The sequence below is a fragment of the Plutella xylostella genome, chromosome 22 (genome assembly GCF_932276165.1).
Source record: "Plutella xylostella chromosome 22, ilPluXylo3.1, whole genome shotgun sequence".
In the NCBI taxonomy this organism is placed as follows: Eukaryota; Metazoa; Arthropoda; class Insecta; order Lepidoptera; family Plutellidae; genus Plutella; species Plutella xylostella.
Window position 1 is genome coordinate 3,325,007 of NC_064002.1, and position 27,980 is coordinate 3,352,986.

The 27,980-nt window shown below is 40.1% G+C and overlaps 1 protein-coding gene across 1 annotated transcript in view; it reads right to left on the reverse strand.

The window, feature by feature from the left end:
- The window catches only part of LOC105384178, a 122,273-nt gene extending 99,273 nt beyond the window's left edge, over positions 1-23,000 (reverse strand). The window contains exons 1-11 of the mRNA XM_048629213.1: positions 21,886-23,000; positions 17,754-17,862; positions 16,889-17,039; positions 10,168-10,352; positions 7,220-7,338; positions 6,518-6,648; positions 6,126-6,208; positions 5,552-5,713; positions 4,390-4,514; positions 3,527-3,679; positions 3,006-3,111 (exon numbers count right to left, since the gene is read on the reverse strand). Of these exons, the coding sequence (XP_048485170.1) occupies positions 3,006-3,111; positions 3,527-3,679; positions 4,390-4,514; positions 5,552-5,713; positions 6,126-6,208; positions 6,518-6,648; positions 7,220-7,338; positions 10,168-10,352; positions 16,889-16,998 (1,174 nt within the window). The 5' untranslated portion in view covers positions 16,999-17,039; positions 17,754-17,862; positions 21,886-23,000. The remainder of the gene's footprint in view (positions 1-3,005; positions 3,112-3,526; positions 3,680-4,389; positions 4,515-5,551; positions 5,714-6,125; positions 6,209-6,517; positions 6,649-7,219; positions 7,339-10,167; positions 10,353-16,888; positions 17,040-17,753; positions 17,863-21,885) is intronic.
- Between the last annotated feature and the right edge of the window lie 4,980 nt (positions 23,001-27,980).

Here is a 27,980-nt window from a genome sequence, read left to right on the forward strand (position 1 = left end):
TTAAAACTCGTAGAACAAAAGTTCAGAATCAGTCTCACTTATTTTAACCCGACTGCCGAAGGAGGAGAGTAATGTTTTTTGATTGTATGTATGTATGTTTGTAAGTATATTTTTTGGTGGCAGAATAATATTTTTTCATATTTTTAGAGTTTCGTACCTCAAAAGGAAAAAAGCAACCGTTATAAGATCTCTTTGTTGTCCGTCTGTCTGACTGACTGTCTGTCACTGCCCTTTTTCTCAGAAACGAGTAAAGATATCAAGCTGATATTTTGCATAGATATGAGGAGTACCCAAAAAAAATTGGGGTACTCCCTCTCCCATACAAGTAAATTGGGGCTGATATTTTTTCCGGTTATTTTGATGGTGTAGGTAGGGTATCGTTGAATAGGTCTTTTAATATAATAGGTATAAAAAAAGGTTAAAATATAATTATTTGGCTTTTACCCTTAAATTTGGGGACCACACCATAGACATATCCTAATTTAAAAAATGATTTCAATAGATGGCGTGATTTTATGTTGGGTAACTCAGAATAAGAAGTGATGATATCTCAGAATAATAATGGTTAATGGTGCTATTCCGCTGAGCATCGAAACCGGTAGGACGCTAATGAAAAGTGGTCATGGAAATGCACCAGGGTAGACCCTGCTCCTAGAACAAGGCATGAGTTTGTGATTTGTGTGCGTGAAAAGCGAGGATGGAAACTTTGAATATTTTCTTGATTTTTTTATTATTGATGCAATAACATATAATTTGGTATTTTTCTGAGTTACCCACCGAAGTCACCCCGTGGCAGGTTGACTAGATAGATACTTTTGCAAATCACGCCATATATCGTTGTTTTTATTAGTGGCTACTGTCTATAGAAGAAATTCCGTCATTGACAATTTTACGTTACGAATGAATTTAGTAAACCCAGTAAACCTAACTAATCCAGAGGAAACCTAAAATATCTTTCTCTCTCTCTTTGAAAAACATACTTAATAGCCCAAACTCGATTCTATTCTATTCTCTGTGGGGGTGTAAGTACCTGCACCTGGCTCTCTCGAGTGGAACCTTTGTGCATATCCCCAAGGTCTAAACTGCCTTCCTAAGCTTGAACCATTTCCCACCACGCTGGTCCACTGCGGGTTGGTGGGTTCACATATCTAGATGTGCTAAATCTAGATATGCAGGTTTCCTCACGATGTTTTCCTTCACCGTTAGAGCGATGGTATACATTGTACTTAAGTTAAAAGAACTCATTGGTACATGTCAGCGCCGTGATTCGAACCCGCATCTCTTGCGTGAGAAGCGGGCGCTTACCCGACTGAGCTACCACCGCGCCCAAACTCGATGCTTTTAGCTATTAAATCTTTGAAATAAAATTCAGTCACCACCGTGTTACTGCCCTCATCAGATCCTCACGAGACCATGCCTCAACCAGCACCATGAGACTGTGTTTTTGAATCCTAACCTAATCTTCCTACGTATTGTCATCACTTAGATCCATTCACTATATTCCTGCTCCTCATCCCAGGGCCGTGGGGACCGGAGGCACGTCAGCTTTTTAAAGACATCAGCAGCAGACTAATAGAAGTCTCAAGGGACCCTAGGGCTGGCACTTACCTATCACAAAGCTAAGCATCGCTATATAGCGGGGTAACGCGGCCAGCGTCTTGGGTACCCTACCCGACAGTGGCAGCGATCTGGCCAGCATCTTCTTTTTAGTTTAATTTTAATTTTATATTAGTTAGTTTTAGTTAGGCATTAATAATTATAATTTAATCAAGAAGTACCATGGACTTAACTAATAAAAAACATTATCATTTAATTTATTGAATATAGTATAAGAATTATGCTTCCTCAATTTCAAATCAAATTATGTTGGTGTCATAAAAGTTGAAAAAGTGCAATGACAACCAATGTGCAGTGATTTTGTGTCTGTACACAATTAGATCGCGAGCTGTCAGTGCCGCCTAAACCGACGTGACCCTTCTTTGGAGGCCACCGGCCGACTGAGTCAAACGTCGCTTGTGTTTATGATTTTATAACACAGAAAGCCGCCATAGATATTTGTATGAAGATTTGAGGGAAAAAAATTGCTCAAGTTTGGGATTAATTTACACAAAATAGGTGTGTGTTTATTAAAAAACAAGGTATTTAGCGCCTAGTTCAAGCATTTATCTTTATAATTTGATAAGAATCATATGAAAATTCTTGATAATTACGACACAGTTGTTACAATACGGGAGTGTGATTTACTGGTTTTTCGTAATTAATTTACAGTTATCCATAAGCATTTACTTAAATTCGAATGATTCAGCACCTAGCTAGACTCTTCGGCTACCAGTGTGATTTTTTTCAAGGCTGTAGAGCATCATTTACTACATAATTCTATGACAATGCCAACCCTCGATTGCCTATTGCCGACCCTTAATTGTTTGTCGCTGACTGATCTGGGTGCGCTGGACGTATACCTAAAGTACATGTGATAAATCACCTGAGCCGGCATTATTGGTATTATACAGGAACTTGTAAAAGTGGTGTAGCCGTGGGGTTCATTCTGAATAACTTTTTTCCTGCGACTACGACGACGATGTACGACTTTTAGAACCTACAAAGTTTAAAGTTAAAAAAAAAACTAAAATGTACTTTTTTTAGAATTAACAGCAGACTTAGTGCCAATTTCTCCATAGTCGGTTAGAGCATAACCAGGTATTAGTGGTTGACTTTTGACATATCTGTCAAGAATTTTATATGGAGATGACGTATGTTGATGAACCAATCCTTGGTCGGTTAGATAACCGACAATGGAGAAATTGGTACTTACTTACCCTCTTTATGAGCTACTACCTACCACATACACAACTTCAAGTCTGTATTGTATTATTTTCTGTATATTTTTGTTGTTTCTTTTCCTGAATTTATTGTTCTGTTTCAGTGTGTTAAATAAATGTTTTCTTTCTTTCTTTCTTTGAATAACCTGTTGTACATTTTCCACTAAAATATAAGCCGGTACATACCCATGTTCATATCCTCGGTGCTCTTGGACTTGGACCGCCGGGAGCCGGCCGTGTTGTTGTTGATCACGTTGTGGTGGTGCATCGAGCGCGCGTCCGACTCGCGGGACTGCAACGAATAATCAAACCATTAATAAGATATACTACTAATATTATATAAGTAAAGGCGAAAGATTTTATATGGATTAAGCATAGGCTACTACTTTTTATCGCAGAAATCCCACGGGAAATCTTTTTAAAGCAAAGCGAAGAGGGCGGGAGCAGCTATAATTTATATGTGTATTTGACGGTCGAATGGCATAGTGGTTAGTAGCCCCGACTGCTATGCCGAAGGTACCGGGTTCGATTCCCGGCTGGGGCAGATATTTGTTTAAAGACAGATATTTGTGCATCTACTTAACATTCACACTTAACAGTGTGTGAATCGGTCTTTATGAAGAGTGCAGATTGATTGCTCGTAGTGCCTTATTTTTCTTCTCCTTAATATTAATGCATTGATATAATCTACTTAAGTCTAGACTCACGGAATCATTCCCGTCCCCATAGTCGACGCTCTTGCCGTGCTGCAGATGCTCCTTGCGGGTGGAGGTGGAGGAGCACTTGGTGGTGAGCGTGCCGCCCGCCTGCACGCCCTCCGACTTCAGCTCGCCCCCGGCGCCGGCGGCGTCGTCTCCGGACTAGGGGGGAGAGGTAAGTAATGTTAATACGTACTGGGAGCTTGAATATATTAGGGGCTAGCAGAAGCGGGTGCAAATAAATCTACTGGTTATCTTTAGTGGCTAGATGGCGAAGTCAATGTAAGTATTTTTTTACTGAGACCTAGATTACATTTGTATGAAATCGATCGTTTAGCATAACAAAATATTTTCGATATGCGCGTTTGTGTTGACAATGATTTAATATCATCATCTCAGAACTTATAAAGCTGAAATTACATCGCGTCGTCCCAAAGGAACTCTCTCAAAAAATATATGGCAGTGACGTGGGTGCGACGACGCAACGCAACAATAGGGCCTCCGTCAATAGCGTGAAATCACAATATGTTTCAGGTTGCAAAAATAAGATTTAAAGAATGGTGATCTAGACCTGGTATTGTTAGCAATGGTAAGAGCGGAAAAGGATAAAAATTGTTTGCGTTCCTACAAATACACACTAATGCGTAGGTATATCACACATACACTACATAAGGCTTTACATAAGGTTTTTAATAGCATGCAGATTTGATCACGCACACGGGATTGCCCCGCACGCGTTCATACAAGTATCCATTGTACCGCGTAAAATATGTACGCGAGACGCGGGAAAATGGCGTGCAATCCCGTGATTATGGTGACTTAATTGAATAATTCGGTGGTGCCTACTATTTTTAAACTTAAGGTAAACTTACATTAGAAGTGCCGACGGAAGCGGTGACGGTCTTGGGCGCGGTGGAGGTGTTGGTGGTCATGGTGGACGTCTCCTGCGACTTGGGCGGGCGCGGCGGCTGCCCAGAGTCGGACTGGCGGGCGGCGGCTGAGGACAACGTGGGAAGATGAGCTATAGTTAAAGTTTTTATAAAAAAATATAGGCTGAGTTGCAGGAAGGAACTTTAAGCTGTCAAAGCAAGGTACAAGTTTCAATAACTCTATGTACCGCTCTGCTTTCATACTATTTTGACAGGTTGTAACTTTTGATGTGTCAAAATAGTATGAAAGCAACAACTAGTCATCGGTAGATAGAGTTATTGAAATTGGCAGTTAATGGATACCTTATTAGCTTAAAAAGTTATTTTCTGCAACTCAGCGATAGTAAGTTTTACTTGAACTTCTGTCAGCCAAATTATTTTTTGACTTGTACCTACCTAACTACTGACTCGAACTTTCTATGATATTTGTCGTCCTACACTACGACGTTTCCCTATTTAGGTATCGACTCTAGTAGATACCTCAAGTATTTTTAGTCTGCTTCCTTTATCTTACTTAGATTTAACCAATATTTCAAACAGATTAAAAATCTACCACCAACAGTAAAGCGCGACCTTAACTAAATCACCATTTCATTTATTGCCAATTTAAAGTCTCTCCGCGAGCCACGCATAGAACACTGCAAGCATAGCATGCAGCTCTCTGAATGAGGTAGTTCGTCAGATGGTTACATAGGTTCTAAAATCTGCAAGAAGCGGCAGTGTCTAAGCCCGATGAAAGCTGGACGAGTCATTGGATGTACCTTCTGTCATATAGCGTGGTAATTCGACAGATAATTAAGGTTACAGATTCTATATCTCTTTCACTATGCAAAAAGTGGAAGTGTGTAGGTTTATAACTGCCAGAAGAGCTGGGGTACCATAAACCGATAGAGTAGTAGACAAAGGCTAATGACCACACTGCGTGATGACAATGCAGATATAAATTATACTTAGTTTCACCATAGTCCGTTAGATCATTAAAACCCTTGTTACATTGTAATGTCATCATGTTAAATTATTGACAGATGGGTCAAAAATGAACCACTAATCCCTGGTTATGATCTAATAGAGTATGGTGAAACTGGGACTCAATAATCAAGCTCACGTTTAGGCGGCGCCTGGTGCGAGGGCTGCGCGCTGGCCACATTGTCGTACAGCGAGGTGGAGGAGGTGGCCGCGGCGACCTTGTCCGAGCGACCAGCCGGGGCGGCCGCGGCGCCCTCCGTCTCCGTGCCGCGGGTCGTCGCCCGGGGGAGCGTGGATGAGCCTGGTGGTGAGAGAAGCAGGTGATATAACAGTAGGGGTCCTATTGCGTAGAGAAAACGAAGAGATTTACGAAATAATTAGGTTTCCATATATCTTTGTCAAAATAGTTCACGACAGGGGCCCAAACGCTTTCGATAGAATGCATGAGGGTTGAAGTGGTTAATGATTTTCTGCTAATCATGGTATAATAATATACTCATGCTAACTACAAAATTATTGGTTGATGAAAGTGCAGTTTTCCGTTTTGGACGCTGACTATCCATCCCGCATAACATAAGTGCATTTTGCAAAGAAGTTTATGTGTATGAACGAAGAGTTCATTGTAATCATAGCCATTATTAGAAACCGTTTAGTTTAATTTATTAATTAACAACAGCAGATTCTATTACACTGCCATTTTAACAACAACTTACGATATCGGGGATCCTGAGCTCTCAGTCTTGCGTATTGTTCTTGACTCATGCACGTGCATTGTGGCTCCCGGTTGTAGGTCAGGCTGGAATTGCAATTAATTGGAATTATGTAAAGATAAATATTATTTCAATAAGCTTTAAACAAAGTAGCCATACCTACTATATGAAAAAACATACTGCCAATCATATATTTTCTACAAAGATTCCCATTTATTGGTATGCCACGCAAAATTACCTATATATCATTTCAGCTTCAGCTTTAGGATCTAAACATATTAAATTAAATTCAAAAACGAAAACAGTATGGAAAAGTTGTCTGGCACTAGAGAAAAAATACCTGAAACTTTCAAGCTGTATATTTTCTATATTTTCTGTAAGTTGTGAGATCTTACCTTGATCGGTTGGGGCTGGCCGGAGTGGACAGCGGTTTTCTCTTGGCCTTGGGCTTCTGTTTGGTGCCCGGAGGCTCCAGCTTCAGGCTGTAGCTCGACGAAGCCTTACGTGAGAATTTGAATGATGGTGACTAAAATGACAAAAACGGAATCAGTCTCTGTATTATTGAGTCAGACCGCTTGTAGTTAGTGAAAGATGAAGGACGATGTACAGAGAAATATTTGTGATCGGCGGGGTTGTATTATAGTTTTTATAGAAAACATAGTTGGTAGATTATGGGGACGTGAAAATTACTTTTATTTGGATTTAAGTAGGAGAGTACAAGGTCTAATTTATTTTTAGACTAGCAATAATAATTGCAAATATTGATTTCTTCAAGTTAATATTGAGATTAGATAGATTTTTATAAGCCAGAAAAGCGTTTTCTCTACATCATTTGAAATTCAGAAAATAATCTTACATAGCAGTGACCAACATTATTAACTGTGAAAGTCTTGTGAAAGTAGCTAAAATTTACACGGTTAGGTATTTCCCTTCATAGTTATTTTGATTTATCCTAACTTTGTCTATTGTTTCTGTATGCTGGGCATAGGCCTCCCCTTTTCTTCCCCGATTTCGATCTTGAGTGACAGCTTAGCTATTTTTGTAAACACCCAGAAGAATTTTAATCTATATTCTACTCTACAGTCTATGTTACTTACGCAGCATTCCCTGAATTGCTTGGCATCGATGGGCGATGTGAAGTTGAGTCCCCACGTGTCGTTGGTCATAGGATCCTTCCAGTATACGAAGCATTCCGACGCTTGACCGATGCGTGTGCCTGCAACCGAAGACCAGGAGCAAATTAGAATCCTATTCCAAGAGATAGGGTGTAGGTTGCATCGTTGGGGTCAGGTTGGAAAGGTGAACCGTAAGTACGATACGGTTATAGGTTAGAGGTGAACGCTAAATAGAGATTCGTGTGGGTATGTGGTGCGGAGAATAGTTGCATAACGCATGGAATGGTAGTTGTGAATACAGTAGAGCCTTGATTTATAATCCGAACCTGTGCTTTGTCGGTGATCGCGGTAATTGCGTAAATCTTAAACGGGACGTAATTTTTAACACCCTAAAATAAACTTCTATTTTTATTCGAATATTTGATATTCAGCTGGAGATGCTAGAACGTATTATAGATACGTGAATTAGTAAAACTTAGTTATACCTCTGTGCAGATTCTTATGACCTACAAAAATGTATCAATTGGTAATCCATAAATAATATGGCTACCCACTTCATTCGTATCTTCCGTTTCAATGTAGGAGGTGTAATCGTATTGATGATCTTATTCGTTGAAAAGCATGTTACGTAAGAGGTGACTCTGTCAGTTGTTTTCCGTAAATAACAAATCTAAAAATTCTATTAAATCAGCACCGCATAGCAAAACAAAAATAATAATATAATATGTTATGAATAGTTATCATATAAACTTGTATTACCTATCTATGAAACTCTAGAGTGTGCTCTAACATAAAAATCCAAAATTACCAACAGTATTCCTTGTAGAAAGAAAAGATTTACGTTCTTGTATGAGCAAAGAGTCAAAAGTCTCAGATTTAACACCTGTTTTACTGTGACTGGTACAATTTTAAAACTGGGTTAGCTTCAACACATAAAAGATTCATTGCTGCATCAGCTTTTATGTTACGAACATGTTTATTTTTGTTGCGATTTCCGTAACATCATAAAGGTATGTTATATTATTACCAGCCTCAGGGAATTGCTTCAGGAAAGTAACAAAAAATAAGTACATGAGTGTGCGTGTCTAAAAGTTTATCAATTAAATTAAATGGCTGTAAAACAAATAAAAATATATTTTTAAAAGGTTCCGTACACAAATTTAAACGAAGCGGAACCCTTGTAAGTTCCTTCCAGCTCATAATTCTATGAAATTTACGTTTCCGGAATTCAGGAATGCCCCCTGAGAGTCTGTGACCCCTTTTGGCTTTCTAAACCTATCTGGGGGCACGGCAAAGCTCCCGGCAAGTTGAGCAAAACAGCGCCATATGACCGCGATATCCTTTATAGTGCCACAAACTTATCTGTTCCGGTGAGAGCGAACTAAATTGATCCATATCTCATTATTTACTAATGAATTATATATTGGTATAGACTAAATGAGTTTATTGAAACCACAAGAGCGAATTACCACAACTGGAAAACTAAAAATCTTATAGAATGAAGAAATATTAAACATTTACGTGAGCTGTCACCGGAACAAATAAGTTTGTGGCACTGTACTCAAAACATAATATATGTTATCTATAGATCTTTTTTTAAAAAAAAACACACCCAAAAAGATGGAGTGGAGTGGAAATTGAAAAAATATTAAATGAAAACGTCTTATGAATTTTTGTTTAGAAAACGCTTCTTTATGTAATATTTAGTTTTGCAGGCAATTGTATTTTTGACACTGCAAACATGGAGGCAAATCTGGATAGGGTGGGCAGGGTACACCTCACCGCCAAGTCGCATTTCATATCTTGATAGTTCGGCTTCTTCTTCTCGTTAGAGAAGTACTTATTTATGTTCCTTGGTCTCAACTCTCAGTTAAATTTAGTCAAATGTTAATATTAAAATTTAATTGATTTCGCATTTATAAGATAAATTATAAGTCACCTGTCGCGTAATGAATATTTTTGAATGTGAAAATGATGTAATAAGTGATGTCATTAGTGCACTGCAGTGCTATAAATGAATATAAATAAAAATAAATAAATAGTCATTTATTTCAGGTAATGCATAGGTACCCATATTGTCTTAAAAATAATTAATAATAATTAAAATTAAAATTTAAAATCTACATCTACAGTCTTAGGTCTTACAATAATAACTAGTATAATGTATAGGGTTACACTAGTTATTTGCAAAAGACAGTCATTTGCGATTCGCGTCCTGATGAACAGATATCCAATGCTTGTAAAAAGGATTGGTGATATCTTGCGATACAGCATTCAAGATTGCATTTCCGGAGCTGCTCAGCCCCGACCAGAAAGAAGCGATACGTGACCTGAGGACGGCGAAAAAGTCGGGCACCCCCGCCTCCGCGAACATAAGCGGTCTCAAATGAGAATATGCTAGATAAATGTTAGCTCGATTACTTCAAGCAAATATCTACAGGCTGTTGCAAAATTTGTATACTAAGCCGAAACCTGCATGTGCAGCATGCATTTTTCGCGAATTTCCAAATTCTGATTTCAGTTTCGGGCTTAGATAAAACATGCTGCACATGTAGGTTTCGGCTTAGTATACCCTTTTTGCAACACCCTGTATAAATTATTAAAGCTAAGTAATCAAGGATAAGTTGTTCTAGCAAAATCAGTTCCACAACGACACGTTGGTGTACACTAGTGAGCAATGAAAAAGTTCCAGTAACATATAGCACCAAATAACTGCTAAACGAAAATAGGCTAGCTGACGCCGTCTACAATACTGAACTACAATTAACAGCGAATCAGAATATTACCAACTAAAAACGTACCTAAATAGGTATTGTATAAAAATGAAAAAGTGGCAAATGGCAAATTCGGTGTTAGCATTTCGTGGGTGACACTTTTTCATTGCTCGTTAGTGAATCTTTATAGACATTTAAAATGAAAAGCAAACTCACCGGGCTGCAGTAGCCGCACGTCCAGTATCTTGTCCACCTGCGAGTTGTAGGCAGTAATATGGAACACGCACTCCGGGGAGTCCTGGATGCACGTGATGTTCACCGGCACCAGGTCCTCTGACACCTGCTGCCATTTGACCGTGCCGGCGCCCGAGGCTGACACGTGGAACACCTCCGCCCACAACCTGGAATTGCGACTGGGAGGTTATTTATGTTGGTACAGCTTTCTTAAAAAAACAATAAATATGGAAATATCTCACGCTAGGCAGAGCCTGTGTTATGGGTATCGGGCAGGTGATATATCTACACAAATACATAGATAGATACATAATATATCAAATATAAATAACAACATCCAAGACCCGAGTACTAATATCTGTCTTTAACAAATATCTGCCCCAGCCGGGAATAGAACCCGGGACCTTCAGCTTAGCAGTCAGGGTCACTAACCACTACACCAGTCGGCCGTCTTAGCATAGCTGTGCATGATGATCCGCTAAAACTCTAGCCGTGTGGACACGCTAAACTGTCCCGGTCGGTTAGCGATTCATCAGTACCTCGGGATAGGGACGAATATTATGTACCTACTAACAAAGTGTCGCAATTCTCCTGATTTTCCCTATTTAGGGATTAACGAAGGATTGTCAGTGTGTGTTTATTTACCACACACAGTATTGTACACAAAAGAAACACACTTTACAGAATGTTGGTTGGTAGAGTATAATCCTACAAAGGGACTGTTATATATTATGGGCAAGCTCAATAATACCAAGTACCTATAGTAAGTGGGGTTGGTTGAGTTTTTTGTTTCTTTGCAATATACTCTTCCACATGCTGTGTTTATTACGATCACGCAGCATGGCGAAGCTGGGTTATGGACTGGCGATAGTCTCTGATTGTGAGGTCAGAACTGTCTAAAAAATACCAGAATTCCCTTCTGCTGTGTCAGTGGCGGGACAGACAACTAGCAGAACCCAGCCAGTCCGCTCTATCCACGTCCGCGCCGTGCACCCTGGATACTGCTACAGCCGCACTTCGGTGTGACCGCCACCTAGTGCTGTAGTTGCCGAGGATAGAAGGGCAAAGGGCGAGTATCCTGCGCCTTAAAACAGGATCTACTCACAGGGAAGGTTACCCGTACTAAACCGAGCCGGTCTTAAGGCTTTGAGGTGGCAGCCCCACCAATAGACTAGGGTACGACGGGCTGATAACTCATCTACCTGAAACACCATTATCACAGAAACCGAAGACGAAGAAAAAAACCGGACCGCTAAAAAATCGACGACCTTTGGCATGAAAACGGACACCCGAATTGGATGCTGGAATGTTAGGACAATGCACAGAGATGGAAAACTTGAAGAAGTTCTTCGGGAGGCCAGACGGTACAGTCTTGACATTCTCGGCATCAGCGAAGCTCGTTGGAATGGTTTTGGTGAAGAAACAGTGGGTGATGGCTATACACTGCTATACTCTGGAAAACCAAATGAAGAGGATAAGCACGAATATGGAGTAGCCCTTCTCCTAAACAAGTCTGCAAAGCAGTGCCTTCTCAACTGGAAACCAATCAACGAGCGTATACTTACCGCGCGTTTCAAATCAAGAGCTAGGAATGTCTCCATTATACAATGCTACGCCCCAACAGAAGATACTGAGTGCGAAAAGAAAGACCACTTCTACCTGCAACTCGACGAGACCCTTCGCGAAATAAAGAGGAAAGACATTGTAGTACTGATGGGAGACTTAAATGCCAAAGTAGGGAGCCAGAATAGCAGCGTAGAAATGATCATGGGGAAACACGGTGTTGGAACTATGAATGACAATGGCGAGCGTTTCATTGAAACTTGCGGGATGCATGGCCTAGTCATCGGTGGAACCTTGTTTCCTCACAAGGAGTGCCACAAGGTAACTTGGGTATCACCAGACGGACGCACACAGAACCAGATCGACCACATCACGATCAGCAAGACCTGGAGGAGCTCACTACTAGATGTACGGAACAAAAGAGGGGCTGACGTTGGCAGTGACCACCATCTAGTAGTGGGCAAAATCAGACTGAAGCTTGCCGCTGTTCATAGAAGAGTTGAAACTCAACCCAGAAGATATGATGTAGCGAAACTTCAGGATGATGAGACCCGGGAACGATTCGGCGAAGCGGTGCGAGAAAATCTAAGGAACCTCAACTTCGATGAGGAGGATTCTCTAGATGTTATGTGGGGCAAGGTCAAGGAGGGATATCTCGAAGCCGGACACAGTATTCTTGGCACCACAAGGAAAACTACCAAACCTTGGATCACAGCTGAAACATGGCAACTGATAGATGCGCGAAAAGAAGCCAAATCTCTGCTGCACGGGAACACGTCTGCGGCGCAGTACAGGGACATGGAGAGAAAAGTGAAACGGGGAGTACGACGTGATAAAAGAAAGTGGGGAGATGACTTGGCTAGAAAAGCCGAAGATGCAGCGTACAAGGGAGATACCCGTACACTCTACCAAGTCATAAAGGAAATCACGCGGAAACCAAGAAAACCCTCTCGCCCTGTTAAAGATAAGACAGGAAAGCTACTGTGTGAGCCTGGCGAAGTATTGCGAAGATGGAAGGAATACTTTCAGTGTCAGTATAGTTTCAGTTACTCAGAGTCGACCAACACGATGGGGTGGAAGCCGAGCTGAACTGCGCGAGGCACACTCAAAATATAGACTTCGACGCTAGTCCACCTTCCATAGCTGAAATATTAGCTGCGGTCAAGAAGCTCAAGAGTCACAAGGCACCAGGACTCGATAATATTTCAGCGGAAATGCTCAAAACCGATCCGCTTGCAACAGTAGGCATCCTGAAACCAGTCCTCGAAAAGATTTGGGAGACAGAGAAGATACCCGAGGAGTGGAAGAAGGGGGCAATCGTTAAACTCCCAAAGAAGGGTGACCTAAGTGACTGCAGAAACTGGCGAGGGATCACATTACTGCCTATAGTGTCCAAGATACTGAATGCCATCATCCTCTACAGAATCCAAAACCGGGTAGATGAACATCTTAGGAGTGAACAGGCAGGATTCCGCAGGGGAAGAAATTGCACGGACCAAACCAACACACTCCGCATAATTCTGGAAGCATCAACAGAGTGGCAAAAGGCCCTTTTCCTGACATTTGTGGATTTTGAGAAGGCCTTTGATAGGGTACACCAGTCAGCGATATGGGATACGCTGAAATATTTTCACGTCCCGAATAAAATGCGAAACCTTATTAAGGAAGCCTACAATGGCTACACTTGCCAAGTAATCCACGAAGGGAAGCTGAGCGAACCAATAAGCCCCAATATTGGCGTCAAGCAGGGCTGCATGTTATCCCCACTACTCTTCATCATGATTACCGAAGTAATTTTGGATATGATGGAGCAGAATGGCAAAGGAGGTTTGGATTGGTCCGATGGAACATCTCTGGAGTATCTCGCTTTTGGGGACGATCTTTGTCTTTTCTCCGAAAATAGCGCTGATATGCAAAGGAAACTCAATGACCTCGTCCATTTGGGTAACCGAGTGGGCATGCATGTCAATAGAGAAAAGACAAAGTCAATGCGAGTAATGACTGCGGACCGTACTCCATTTAAAATCAACGGCCAATCAATTGAAGATGTTGACACCTTCACCTACCTGGGAAGCAAAATCACACCAAATGGTGGAACTGACGAGGATATCGGCAACCGCATCAACAAAGCCCGTGGAGCTTTTGCCATGTTAAGCCCAGTGTGGAGGTCTTCCGCATTCCGTCTCCAAACCAAGATCCGCCTGTTCAGCGCGTGCGTAAAGACCGTTCTACTCTACGGTTGCGAAACTTGGAAGAAATTGGTTCAAACCACGAACAAGCTACAGGTTTTCGTAAACAGATGCTTACGCAATATCCTAGGGATCCGTTGGTTTGACTTTGTCTCCAACGAGGAACTTTGGCGCAGAACACATCAAAAACCTGTAGCAGAAACAGTAAAAGAACGCAAATGGAGATGGATAGGACACGTTCTAAGGCGTACTGAAGACGTCCCAAAGGAAGCGATGACATGGCACCCCGAGGGCGGTAAACGAAGACTCGGCAGACCGCGAGGACATGGCAGCGCTCTGTGAAAAAGGAAATGGGCCAGGCGGGGATGTCTTGGGCGGATGTCTCTGAGCTGGCCCAAGATCGTAAAGAATGGCGGCGCTTCACTTCGGCCCTTTGCTCCCCAGCGGAGATTGGGAATAAGTAAGTAAGTAAGTACCTATGAAAGAAGGCCATCAAAATCATACCAGTCTCTGCCGAACATCCCCTCACCAAAGGCATGCATGTACTAACTAATATACCCTTATCATCTTTCTTAATCGATTGGCCATCCCTATTGCTTGACTTTTAAGTTATTGGCTATAGGTAGGACGATCGAATGGCGTAGTGGTTAGTGACCCTGACTACTGAGCCGAAGGTCCCGGGTTCGATTCCCGGCTGGGGCAGATATTTGTTTAAACACAGATATTTGTTTTCGGGTCTTGGATGTGCCCGTAAAATGGCAATAGGCCCACCCCCTATTACATTGGGACTAACAGAACACTCTGGCGAAAAGTGGGTGCAGCAATGCACCTCTGCCTACCCCGCAAGGGAGTACATTAGTACAAACAAGGCGTGAGAGTGTGTGTGTGTGTGTGTGGCTATAGGTAACTGAGCCTAAAAGGATACACAATTAAACATTTCAAATCAATTATAATACAATATTTTTGAACAAAACTCTTAAATTATCAACACAATTGATTGCAAAATCCAATCAAGGCAACGTAAATCATTTTGATTTACAAAATACACGTACAAAGGTTTTTACCTATGTAAAATATTTTTTCAATTGTGTTTCTACACCTACAAATATACGCCCAGGTTGCCTAGCTAAACTTTACAAGACTTGCAGTCTCATCAAATAAACAAACGTTCACCAACACACACAGTTTCACTGCATCATTATAACTTTTCCGCGCGTTTACTTACAAGTTTCCGAACGTAAGAAGTGATACGAGAACCGTTTCGCTTTTGAAGAAGCTTCGTCGCACGACCAAGGTACGTCTTTCATCATCATCTTACATAAATGTGATGTAAGTATGTACGTATATACTATGTATTTTCGACACCTAACAATAATTCTTCATAGTCTATTCGGACAATTGGGCAATAAGTTTCTGTAGTAGTAACGAAATTCATGGCTAGAATAGCGTATCAACTTCATATGATTTGTACATGTACCGTACGTCCTATCTGTGGCATTAGCAATATGTTCTGTGGCAACCTCCGCTGGCTGCGTGGCTCTTTGCCAGTCAGGAGATACGCTAATATGCAGCTCTGCAGGATGTGTTCAGTTTTCAGCAGATAACCGCTTTTGAAGACGACCCTACTTATACCTATCTATACTATTAATAAAGATGTTTATAGCTAGGTGCTTATTTCGTAATGTTTAGTTCGGTTCAGGTGTTTAGCCAGCTATGCATACTCGACGCACTCATGTTATGTGACGAGCCTAAATTGGCAATTCTAGTTCTCTGGCAAGAATTGTCTATGCATCCAACCAAAAGACGGTGTGTTTGATTTTGATGAATACACACCCACATACAAAGTTCACCATATTTATCATTAAAGTTACATAATTCTGCAATTATTTTGTTTTCACTTCTTTATACATTATTTATTTATGTATATCTTGTTTAGCTACAATGACTAATATATGTTTTTAAGGTATTCGCCATGCATTTTATTACATCGGTGATTCACTAATGCGTCTAGCGTCTAGACAGCCCAGCAGTTTGGCCATAAATATTTTTATAATGTTTATATTTCAATAATGGTCTCTAAATTTGGATACTCTATCGTTATAATTCATGAATAATATGCAAGGATGAGTCAAGATCTACCTATTTCGGGGGATAACTTTGTTTGTGATTATGTTAAAAATTTCATCGAAAGCTTGATACATAACTACTGTTTGCTGTGATTATAACGTGTCAATTATAAAAAGATAAGTAGTTTATGAAATTATTGTTATGTAACGTGAAATGTAGATAGCTGACCTGACCATCTATGAAGTAGGAGAGAAAGCTTGTAGCCTCCATAGCGTCTCTAGACTTTGAGCATGAGAGTACGATGCAACTGTGTGATGGAGTGAGATACACCTTGGTGATGAAGTGAGGCTGACTGATAAGGCGAAGGTAGAGAATGCTCGTAGCATTAACTCCACCTGATTAAACATGTACTCTTTGTAGATTGTGCAATAAAAAAAATATGTCGACGAATTGAGAACCTCCTCCTTTTTTTGAAGTCGGTTAAAAAGTATAAATAAATAAATAGATACCTGAGTAGATGACCGTCTCTGCGGCGGGAGTTCTGCCACGGGCTGTCTTCATAGCGGTACGCCTTGCGGATGAGAGTGTGATAGAGTGAGCTGCATGTGTGTGACGGAGCGAGACAGATAGATACCTGAGTAGATGACCGTCTCTGCGGCGGGAGTTCTGCCACGAGCTGTCTTCATAGCGGTACGCCTTGCGGATGAGAGTGTGATGGAGTGAGCTACATGTGTGTGACGGAGTGAGACAGATAGATACCTGAGTAGATGACCGTCTCTGCGGCGGGAGTTCTGCCACGGGCTGTCTTCATAGCGGTACGCCTTGCGGATGAGAGTGTGATGGAGTGAGCTACATGTGTGTGACGGAGTGAGACAGATAGATACCTGAGTAGATGACCGTCTCTGCGGCGGGAGTTCTGCCACGGGCTGTCTTCATAGCGGTACGCCTTGCGGATGAGCGGCGCGCAGGAACACGAGGACAGCTTGTTGCCCATCACGCCGCGCGCTCCGCACTCCGTGCACGTCGCTATGCCGCCTGGAACCGGGAGCCAGTTGGTGAGCAATAGACCAGGTGAAGTAGAAACAACTGAAGGTTATTATGAGAACCAAACCGTCAATGAGGGAATGTGAGCAATAGACCAGGTGAAGGAGAAACAACTGAAGGTCGTTATGAGGATCGGTTCAATGAGAGAATGGATTAGCTTCAGCTGCCTCCGCTGCAAGGGTCCGTTATAGACATACGAGGTAAATGCCACTATATATAATTTGACATAAATACGGCGCTTTGATTGATAGATTGCGCATCAAATGAGTTTATCGGCGTCGATAACGGACCCGTGCCGCGGAGGCTGCGGATATTAACAGTTGATCTGTTTAGATGGTAGGAAATGATGGTAATATTGAGTCAATAGATTTTTGGTCAGTTTCAATAACTCCATGTAACGATATCTCTAATTAAGGTACTTTTATACAAATGATCTGATAATTGATAGCTTTTTGTACAACTTGTGTGTCAAACCTGTGTATAAAAGCCACTGAAAATTATCGATAGATAAATTCACTGGCCATAAAACCATTGCCAACAAAAGAGGAAAAAAATTGAGATACTAAATTTAAATTTAATCTACTCCTTAACATGTGCTAGACTATTTTTTGTTGTTGTTATTGTAATTTTTAATCCGACTTAATCCTAGGGTATATGGCTTATTAAAATATATGATAATATAAAAAAATACTTTGAATGTCATACCCGCAGTCCCGTGATGTCACCAGGTGCCATCGGACCTGGACAGCGAGTGGCCGCGGTTGAGGCTCTGCGAGCGCTGGGTGCCGTGCCGGTAGTGGTGCTTCACTCCATGCTGGAAGCACACGCACACTTGCAAACTGACCATAGACATCTTACCCCTTCTGTCCACCAGAGTGGAGCGTGATAGTGGTGGTGGTGTGCGGTAATCATCGTCCAATGAAATTGCATAAGCGGAGTTTTTAGGCAATTTCATTGGTCGAAGTTTACCTCGCAAACCGCTCCGCTAGCCCGCAGCTATTCAGAATTACACCTATCGAAAAGAGTGGCAAGACAGTGTCCTCGACCGAGCACTTGGTTCATTAGGGATCGGCCGAGGATACTGTGCCAATGAACGGGTTCGGTCGAGTATACGGTCTCACCACGCTACTCGGTAGGTGCAACAAGGGTATCGGAGATACTGAGGATAGACTCGGAAAGAATGAGTATGGATAACGGAGGAAGTAATAGTATGGAAAGATAACGTCCACTTTTGACAGCAGCCAAAGCTATTCTCAGACTATATTGCGCAGTTTACATACTTTAATTTAGCAGCCTAAATCTGGGTAAGATTTTATTTTCCTTACCTACAGAGCTGCAGAGGTAAGTTGTGATCTATCTCTGTGACGTAAGTAAATTCACCTCATTGACACTTTCATATCGGTACATAAGTGTCACCGCCTTGCTACCATATTTTTAATGAATTTTGATTTCTGCTATTATATTATTTATTACGAGACTGATCTCGGAGTAAGTAAGCCATAGCTACTGAGCTTAAACTAGCAGATAGCGAATAGCCTACTACACTCACGAGAAATGGAAAAGTTTCAGTGACAATAGCACCAAATTAATCCTAAACGGAGGAGATTAGCCGCCGCCGCCGGTTGCAGTATTGAAGTACATTATTTTAACAGCGTACCGGTCTGGGATCTTCTTCCGGGGCACACCTGATGCAGAGGCTATCCGTGGCTGTGCAGCGTGGTAACGCTGCCAGTGTCATGGGTACCTTTGGGTCGGGTATGTCTCGGAGGGGTATTTTTGATTAGTGTATATAATATTCTTTGTTTACCTATTATATTATTACGTCTATGTAAAATCAGCAAAAGAGATAGATATACTAATTAGACATAGCGTACGAAAATATGACTATCTAAAAACGTAAATATTTTGATCAAATTCTAAATTAAATGCTTTAAAAAACAGGGTCGTTTGGTGTCGACTATTTGTAACCGCCTCTTTGGTCTAGTGGTAGAAGCTCTGCTTCACAACCCAGAAGTCGGTTCGATCGCCAGGTGGGCCCATATTTTTTTATTTTAAATTGTGATTCTAAGTTTGGTTAGGACTACGAAGGCTGATCACCTGATGTCAGAAACAGTGAAATAATCCATGCTATTGGATGGGCATCTAAAGTAGTCTGTCTTGCGCCTAACTCCCTCCAGTCGTGTCGGTCAATCTGTCCCATTGATTAGTTATGAGAATGATGGAACAGAGAGTGCTCCTGTATACTGCGCACACACTTGGGCACTATAATCTAGTCCCGTGCCGATGGCTGATCTCAAATGAGATTAGCCGCCGTGGTCGAAATTCGACTAGGACATTAAGTAAGAAGAAGGTTTTCATTGCTAGTTATCGAGTGTATTATAATCAAAACCTATTCTTTCCTAATTTGAGAGGGAGTGACGTTCCTGTAAATGGCTCTCTTGAGTAGAACCTTTATATAATAACTGTCCAAAAATGGAGCAACAAGCCTGGTTGTTGCAATAGCTGAGAAACTAAAAGCCCATTTCAGTTGTATAATAATGTACTTTATATAGAGACCATTTAAACTGCTGTCAAATGTAGGTATGTTACTATTACTTCCATGCGCATCGGTTTATTTGATTTAGATGTTTTATTACATTTATGTGTCAATAGCTTCTTATTTAATTTTCTGCATTATGATATTACAAGAACTTCATTCAAAATAAGTAATAATAAGTAAAACCTAGACTCTTAATTATTGTTGAAGGAAATTGAAAATATTGTAAGATAGTACTTATAGTGTATACGTTAATAATTTAAACATTATTTATGTCGACAGTGGTAGAGACACTGAAGGCTTCAATTTTAAAATATCTTTGATTGAGATTCGATTTTATGATAAGCTGGGTATCTCAATTTTCTTAATCCATGTTTTGATATTGCCAAAATTCATTTCTGTGTCTTCAGAATCCCTAGCACCGTTTCTTTAAATTTAAATCATAATGCTTTTTAGTCGTAAATTTACAAACTGTGTCGATAGAGATACGGAAATGTTATAGTGGTATACATTTTATAGTTTATGCGTTTATTTTAAGCATGTTTTATGGTGAAGCAAAATGGGAGCATGCAAACAAAACTAGCCATAGATAAATGTATGTACAGAGCTACATATAGAATGTCAAGTGATCTTAACTAATAAAAACTTACTACTACCAAAAAGTTTAAAACCTGGTTAAACGGGTGTTTAACCCAGCATTTGAAAGACGTATAAGATATTTGATAGAGCTAAACATCTATTAAGCATATACATGTATGCACTTTCACTAAAAATATGAGCAAAATTATGCTTGTATTTGATTTCGACTATTGACAGGAAGTAATTCGTGTCTATATTGGTTGACACCACCGTTTTTTTTGAGTCTCTATTCAACATTTTCATTTACCTAGTTAGTTATAACAAATAAGCACGTTAAAGACAATAGGCGTGTATACCACACATCCAAAATGTACATTCCATGATACCAAAATGTTCAGGTACTTCCAATCTGATTAAAAAAACCTTTACAATTAAATTTATCAAAACGTTTCAGAAACCTTTCAACGACTTATGCAGTTTAAGTTACACTTTACACCCTTCTTGAAATATAACACGAGGTATCTGTCAAAATAGTTCAATGACCTCTTGACATGAGCTAGCAACTACTATCCAGTAACCTAATCAATTTCAGACAAAACAAAGTACAATCAAATTAGAAGAAATCCTACCTAAATCTGAAACCTAGCTTCTTAAGTTGACCTTGACCTGAAACCTAACATTTAGTAAGTTCTCGGCAGAGAACACGACATGGTTAGGTGGTAGGTAGTGTGCAGGCAGACTCTGACTATCAAATGATAATTAAAATTTAAAGACTATTTCGGGCTTCGGCTGCCGCCTCCATTCTGGGTAGATTAACCGTTAGCGCCCATATATAGGTCAGCGGCACTTGCGGGTTAGAAAATGTACCTGTCCCACAGTTTCACTAGCCAGGGAAGGGTTAGTATCGTTTTGAAAATGGATATCGCTAGTTAAAATACTCTTCGGCAAGCAATCAATAGTGCAGGATTATTATTAATTGTATGCTATTAATTGTTACTGATTTTATAATATTCGAAAGTTGAGAGTGATAAAGTAAAGCATTAATATTGTAATCATAAAATAACAGTTTCACAGAGAATCTTTAAGATGTACTGTATAAATGACAAGTTTAATACCTATTCATTAGTGCAGCTGATACATATAAAGCAATTACTTATATAGCTATACTAACTGTGAGGTAATAGTCTCTGTAACGCGATAGCGTAGCTGTGGATGCAGAGATCTAGTACACAGTAGTAATAGCATTAGCGCAGTGTGAGCGAGCCTGGTCGACGAACGTTACCCTCTACGGTATATTAATGTACCTATAAATACATTATATTTACCCTCCCTACATTCATCCCATGGCCTGCCTTCTGAACTGCTACATACACTACCTGCCTATAAGATACTTATACAGAAAATGTTCTTTTAAGTATTCTGAGATATATTCTACGATTATAAAACAGCTCAAACAAAATAGCACACCACAATATTCATAACTTCAACCAACATTAACATCACACACCACACAGTTTTAGAGTAAAATACGTTGTTACTTTAGTCAGTTGATTATTTAAATGTGAACATGCAGATCGGTTTATCAATAGTGCTGAAACGTTTAGACTTGATGTGTATATTAGTAATCAAGTAAGGGCACAAAACACCCGTAAAACAGACATTCACGCAGTGGGAAGGGGCAAACACTCCAGGTGCATATTAACTGTGAAAGGACGTACGAACCTCGACATTGTTCCAATTTTGCGCAGAAAATTTAGCAGCCTCCACGCTCTCTTTAGCACCCATATTTATGAAGTTGTGAAATCACTCGAATGAATTATGACAAGTCAGGCTTCGATGCGTATGCTCTGATCGATTTATGACACTATTGCACTACGACAGTTTTCTGGTGAGAGTCGGGTTTAGCAAGCATTTATATACCTCTATCTAATATCGTTGGTCGTTCGTAAAGTTAAAAATTCACGAAGTTGAATAATTAATGAACGTTAGGTTGTGGAGCGGTGCGGGCTCGATGCACGCGAGCGCTTATGCAGCGAGCGAGCGCGGCGAGCGCCGAGCGGCCGAGCGGCGGCGAGCGGCGAGCGTGTAAACACGAGCCAGCTGGCGGGCGAGCTGCCCCCGCTACTCCGCCATCTGCGCCGAGCGAGCCCCGCAGCCTCCCTATCGACGCCGCGGACGTAGCGAGCCGCTGCTACCTGCGCGACGAGGATCGACCTAATCTCTATCACTAATTGTAACTATTACAACCGATTCACAGAGTGCGCAGAATACAATGTGCAATGTGAAGAAACGCGCGATCTTGCGGAGCGACACCGGCGGCTCGGTTAAATGTCAGAGCAGACTGGGTCGCTCGGCAAGCGTGCGTGGCGGCGCCCCATGCGCACCCGGGGCCCGCGCCGCCGCCGCCGCCACCGCCGCCGCGCGCCGAGACGCAGCGACGCCCAAACCTGCCCGCCTCTCCGCCGAGATCACATCTCCGCTCGCTGCATCCAGCCTCCGCACACACCGCACACTCACGCATGCCTCACCATACATCACACCGATCATCCGCATCTACCGATCATCGATGATGTTCCTAACTCGAGATGAGCATAATATCAATTTTAGAATATTAGTATTAAGATGATGATGAATGGGCGGCGAGGCGGCGGCGGCGGGCTGCGCGCGCATCGGCAGACAACATTCGATTTTGGTCCTCGGCTGCTGGATGCTTACTGTAGCACACCGAGTGTTTTAATAGTTCACTTTACACAATGACTCGGCACACTAACTCTTATTAATTTAAATTGAGTTGAGTCACTCTCGTTTATTATCAGGTCGCATATAGGCTGAACTTTTGAATTATGTCAGTAGAGACGTGATGTCCCAAGGGGGATATGGTCGCTCTACGTAACCACTAATTAAGCATGCAAATCAATTACCTATCTATCGTTAGACGTAATATCAGTTCACCATTTTCATCTCCAGGTTTAAATAAAATAAAAGTGGTTCTTTGAACCGAAATGAAACCGAATCCATATATCCCATAATTTTGTGCACCAAGACGTAATTAGTAATATATTATAATAAAAATATTAGACATAGTAAAAACCAACAGCTGTAAGTAGCAAACATAACAATCGCAGTATCTTGGATGGCTAAACGTATTATAGAAAGTAAAAAGTATTGACATCACAGGACTAATTCAGATCCCTCACATTTAATCAAGAATACAACTATGTAGATGCCATAGATGACGATCCTTGTCATAAAATCCGATAAAGTAACGATGGCTCCTTTGAAAACTCTTTATTCGCACCATTCATGAAATTTACAGAAATACATGTACATACTAATGAGAAGACGTTAGCTCTTGTCCTATAGTGTTCATTGGTTTTCATTACAATCCATAAAGAGGTAGAGATTTTCATTTGTTTTGATTCTGAAACGTATTATAGGTCGGTATAAATTAGTCATTACAGTCGAATACGCTAGTATTTGGTCGACGAAGAGTTTGTTTACTGATAATTATTTCAAGATATTAACATCCTCCCAGTTCCAAGTCAATGTTTCTATTCTATTCTATTCTCTGTTGGGGGTGACAGTACCTGCACCTGGCTCTCTCGAATGGAACCTTTGTGCATATCCCCAAGGTCTAAACTGCCTTCCTAAGCTTGGACCATTTCCCACCACGCTGGTCCACTGCGGATTGGTGGATTCACATATATAGATGTGCTAAATCTAGATATGCAGGTTTCCTCACGATGTTTTCCTTAACCGTAAGAGCGATGGTATACATTGTACTTAAATTCAAAGAACTCATTGGTACATGTCAGCGCCGGGATTCGAACCTGCATCTCTTGCGTGAGAAGTGGGCGCTTACCCGACTGAGCTACCACCGCTCAAGTCAATGTTTTTTTCAAATGTAAATATGTACGTAAGAATATTATATATTTTTATTAGAGTATACAATACCTTTTACATTAGTGTCACACGACTATTTTCAACACACCTTTCGAGAAAAAACAAAAATAATACGAAAACCATACAAATACCGCTCACGAAACTTTGTTTCTGAAATTTGAGTATTTTTATACTATCGGTGCGGTGTAATGTCCAATGCACCATGTTGAAAAATATAGTTTTCGTCACTCACGTCGCTCTAAAAGTAGGTGTGTTTTGCCTGAAAAGAGGCATTAAAATTGATCTTTTTATGCCCGGGGAAAATTGCTTTCCAGCACCTGATGATATTTACATTGTAAAGAAAAAGAAATCAGTAACAATTTTTGTGATTCATGTTTTTTTTTCTAATTTTCCTGTATTTTTAATGAAAAACAGTCTTTACCTCAGGTGTTATTTAGTCCCTTGGCCCATTAGCACTCTTGCTACGCTCAGGCGCCAAACCCCGCCTCATCATCATCAGCCTATGTCAACTCACTGCAGGGTATATGTAGGCCTCCTCCATGTTCTGCCAAGCGGCCTTGAACCCTTAGGTAACAATGCACTATAATTTAATATGTACCTTGGGTAGGTAGGTATACAACAATACAGCTGAAAGACAGTCATTAAAACACGCGACTGAAAATCAGGGCCGCGTCAGGTGGGTACATGCCACCTCCCGTGTAACGGTGTAGGCTCGGGCCTTTTCGGTGCTGGACAACATACAACATCAGCTGTTGATAATTAATTTTATAAGTAATTCATTAGTTCTGTTGTAATCCAGATGTAAGTTAAAAGTTATTTTATTTTTTTATGGTATTTCTTTGTTTTGTTTATTTTTGTTGTGGTGCTTGACACCGAATAAATATTTCATCTTTATCTTTTTCCGTTTTATATTTCAAGTACTGTAATTCATTTATTTCACCAAGGTGTGATAATTTCATAGTAAAAGAATCATTCGGTCATCGAATATCGCTACGCATAGTCGCTCGCGCACTTACTCCTCAGTTTAAGCGGTTCTTAACCTTTTCTTAAATTTAAATTTAAAAGTGTGGTCGTTTTGAAAATCATTGTGATAGTAGCCGACGGTGCTACGAATATGCTACGCCAACGCCGTAGTCATACTGCTACGCAGTCGTACGAAAAAAATATTCAAATACAGATTGAAGTACGGATGACATCCGTACAGAGCGAGATACCCTATGCGGGAGTACATTGTACTCACGCCAAGATGAGCCAAGTAAAGTAAAAAATCATTTTTTTAGGGTTCCGTTGTCAAATGGTATAAAAACGGAACCCTTAGAGATTCGTCATGTCTGTTTGTCAGTGCGTACAAATCATACATTCACATTTTAAAATTTATTATATATTAAAATTATTTTAAAATATATTATAACAACTGTACTGTTAAACCTTAGTAATTTGGAGAACTACTTTAATATTTTCATAAAAATAAAAAATAGGCTATTTTTTTTAATTTTTGGGGATGGACCCCCAAAAATTTAATAAAATATATATATATAATTTCCAAAATCCATAGACCTCAAAAATTATATTGAGGTTTCTAATTATTTTTATGGTTCCGTATGTCAAAAGTAAAAAAGAAACCCTTATAGGATAACTTTGTAGTTTATTCGTTTGTCTATCAAGACCCTTTATCTCTGAAAAGTGTAAATACACTCATGGGCAATGAAAAAGTTCCATTGAGAAAATCACCAAATGACTCCTAAACGGAAAAAGATAACTTAATGACGCCTTCTGGAATATTTACATGTACATTAAACGGAGGATCAGAATATTAGCAACTATATGTAAACGTAAATATATTTTTTTAAATTTCCTATTAAATGATTAAAAAATTTAGGCCAAAGGTGTAGTCTGCATTTTATAAGTGGAACTGTCTTCTTCTATGTATTATTTAGCACACATATTATAATATATAGTCCAATAATAGGAGCGGTGGTAGCTCAGTCGGGTAAGCGCCCGCTTCTCACGCCAGAGATGCGGGTTCGAATCCCGGCGCTGACATGTACCAATGAGTTCTTTTCTGAATTTAAGTACAATGTATACCATCGCTCTTACGGTGAAGGAAAACATCGCGAGGAAACCTGCATATCTAGATTTAGCACATCTAGATATGTGAACCCACCAACCCGCAGTGGACCAGCGTGGTGGGAAATGGTCCAAGCTTAGGAAGGCAGTTTAGACCTTGGGAATATGCACAAAGGTTCCATTCGAGAGAGCCAGGTGCAGGTACTGACACCCCCACAGAGAATAGAATAGCCTCCTGATGCCCACGGTCCTTCTGTGAGTACTTAACGAGTATAGTTATTACTGCCCAAGCTATAATATATTTTTTCTGGACTAAATGCCCACGGTCCTTCTCCGAGGACGAATACTTTGAGTTTGAACCACATTTGAATTTACCGCCATTATTTTTTGGGATTGCATCTATGGATTTAACATTCCATCACTGACAGCTGTCTTAAGTGTCATGTGAGGATAATCAATGGTTCATTGAAAAAACGACAAAAAACGGAACCATGGCGGGGCCACCGTCGACTAAGTAAGTTGTAATCTCATTTTACTTATGTGATCTAATCATTTAATACAATAACTATAATAAAACCTTATTGTTAAGTATATCAGCAAGTGACAAATACTAATATTTTATCAATTAAGATTCTAAATAATATTCTATGATCATCCATTTATATTAGTCCTCACTTGAGGACTCTGGACCGCTATACTATAATTTTAGATAGATTTATTTATGTATTTTTTTACAGAATATAATGCGAAATCCAAGAAATTGAAGCAGATTTAGCTATGTCGGACATTAGATCTCTCGGAGGACGATGACGACGACATAAATGACTCACCATGAACCCATAGAATTTGAATTTTGTGATGATGATTTAGCTAGCTGAGCCTTTCATTTTATCGAGAGCGATCTTATTTTGTTATTCTATTGATCCCATTAATTATAATAGTTGATGAGTGTAAGAGTTTATCTAGAATAAATATAAGTTCTAAACTTATGTAAGACTGATTTAAAGTGATATCCAGGAGCAGCTAGCTGATCCTTTCATTTTATCGAGAGCTATCTTATTTTGTTATTCTACTGATCCCATTAATTATGATAGTTGATGAGTGTAAGAGTTTATCTAGAATAAATATAAGTTCTAAACTTATATAAGACTGATTTAAAGTGTTAATTGTGTTCCTAAGTGTTTCTTATTTGATTAGTTTTGTTATTTCTAACAAATTACCTAATAGATATATTCTCTACCAATAAATTAAACTTTTTTTAACTGCCCACGGTCCTCACATGAGGACTAATTATTTTCGAATTAAAACCAATTGAAACTGGTTCCTTTTTTAATGCATTACCCGTACATACTACTAGGAACACTATATAATATTTTTTGCGACATTTATTCAAGTTTAAGTTTCTGGGCCGTAAGCTAGGTAAAAGCAATAGTCCTTGTGTGAGTACCGTGGGCAGATAGTCCTAAAAAATAAAATAACGGCTGGGCGTCAGGAGGATAGAATAGGATAGAAAAGTCCAATAAGCCTGTGAACATCAATTCACCTATGTAAACTAAACTTAAAAAGGATACAATCAATAAAATTTAAGTTGCCCAAAATGGCGAAAATCTTCATTTTGTAGAGCATTTACAAATTAACTTACAGTTCTCCAAAATTGATAATGCGCATAGAAATCTTCGTCATTGTTCGGCAACGGTCGTTTTTCCCGAGCGTTAGAAAACTATATGTACTTAGAGTGGTTAAGTGCATTTTCTTCATGCAATTTTAGTAGAATTATGTATTTGGTGCTAAAAGAGATATTTATTTATCAGTAACGAAATATGATTCGATAATTCATAATATTGTCA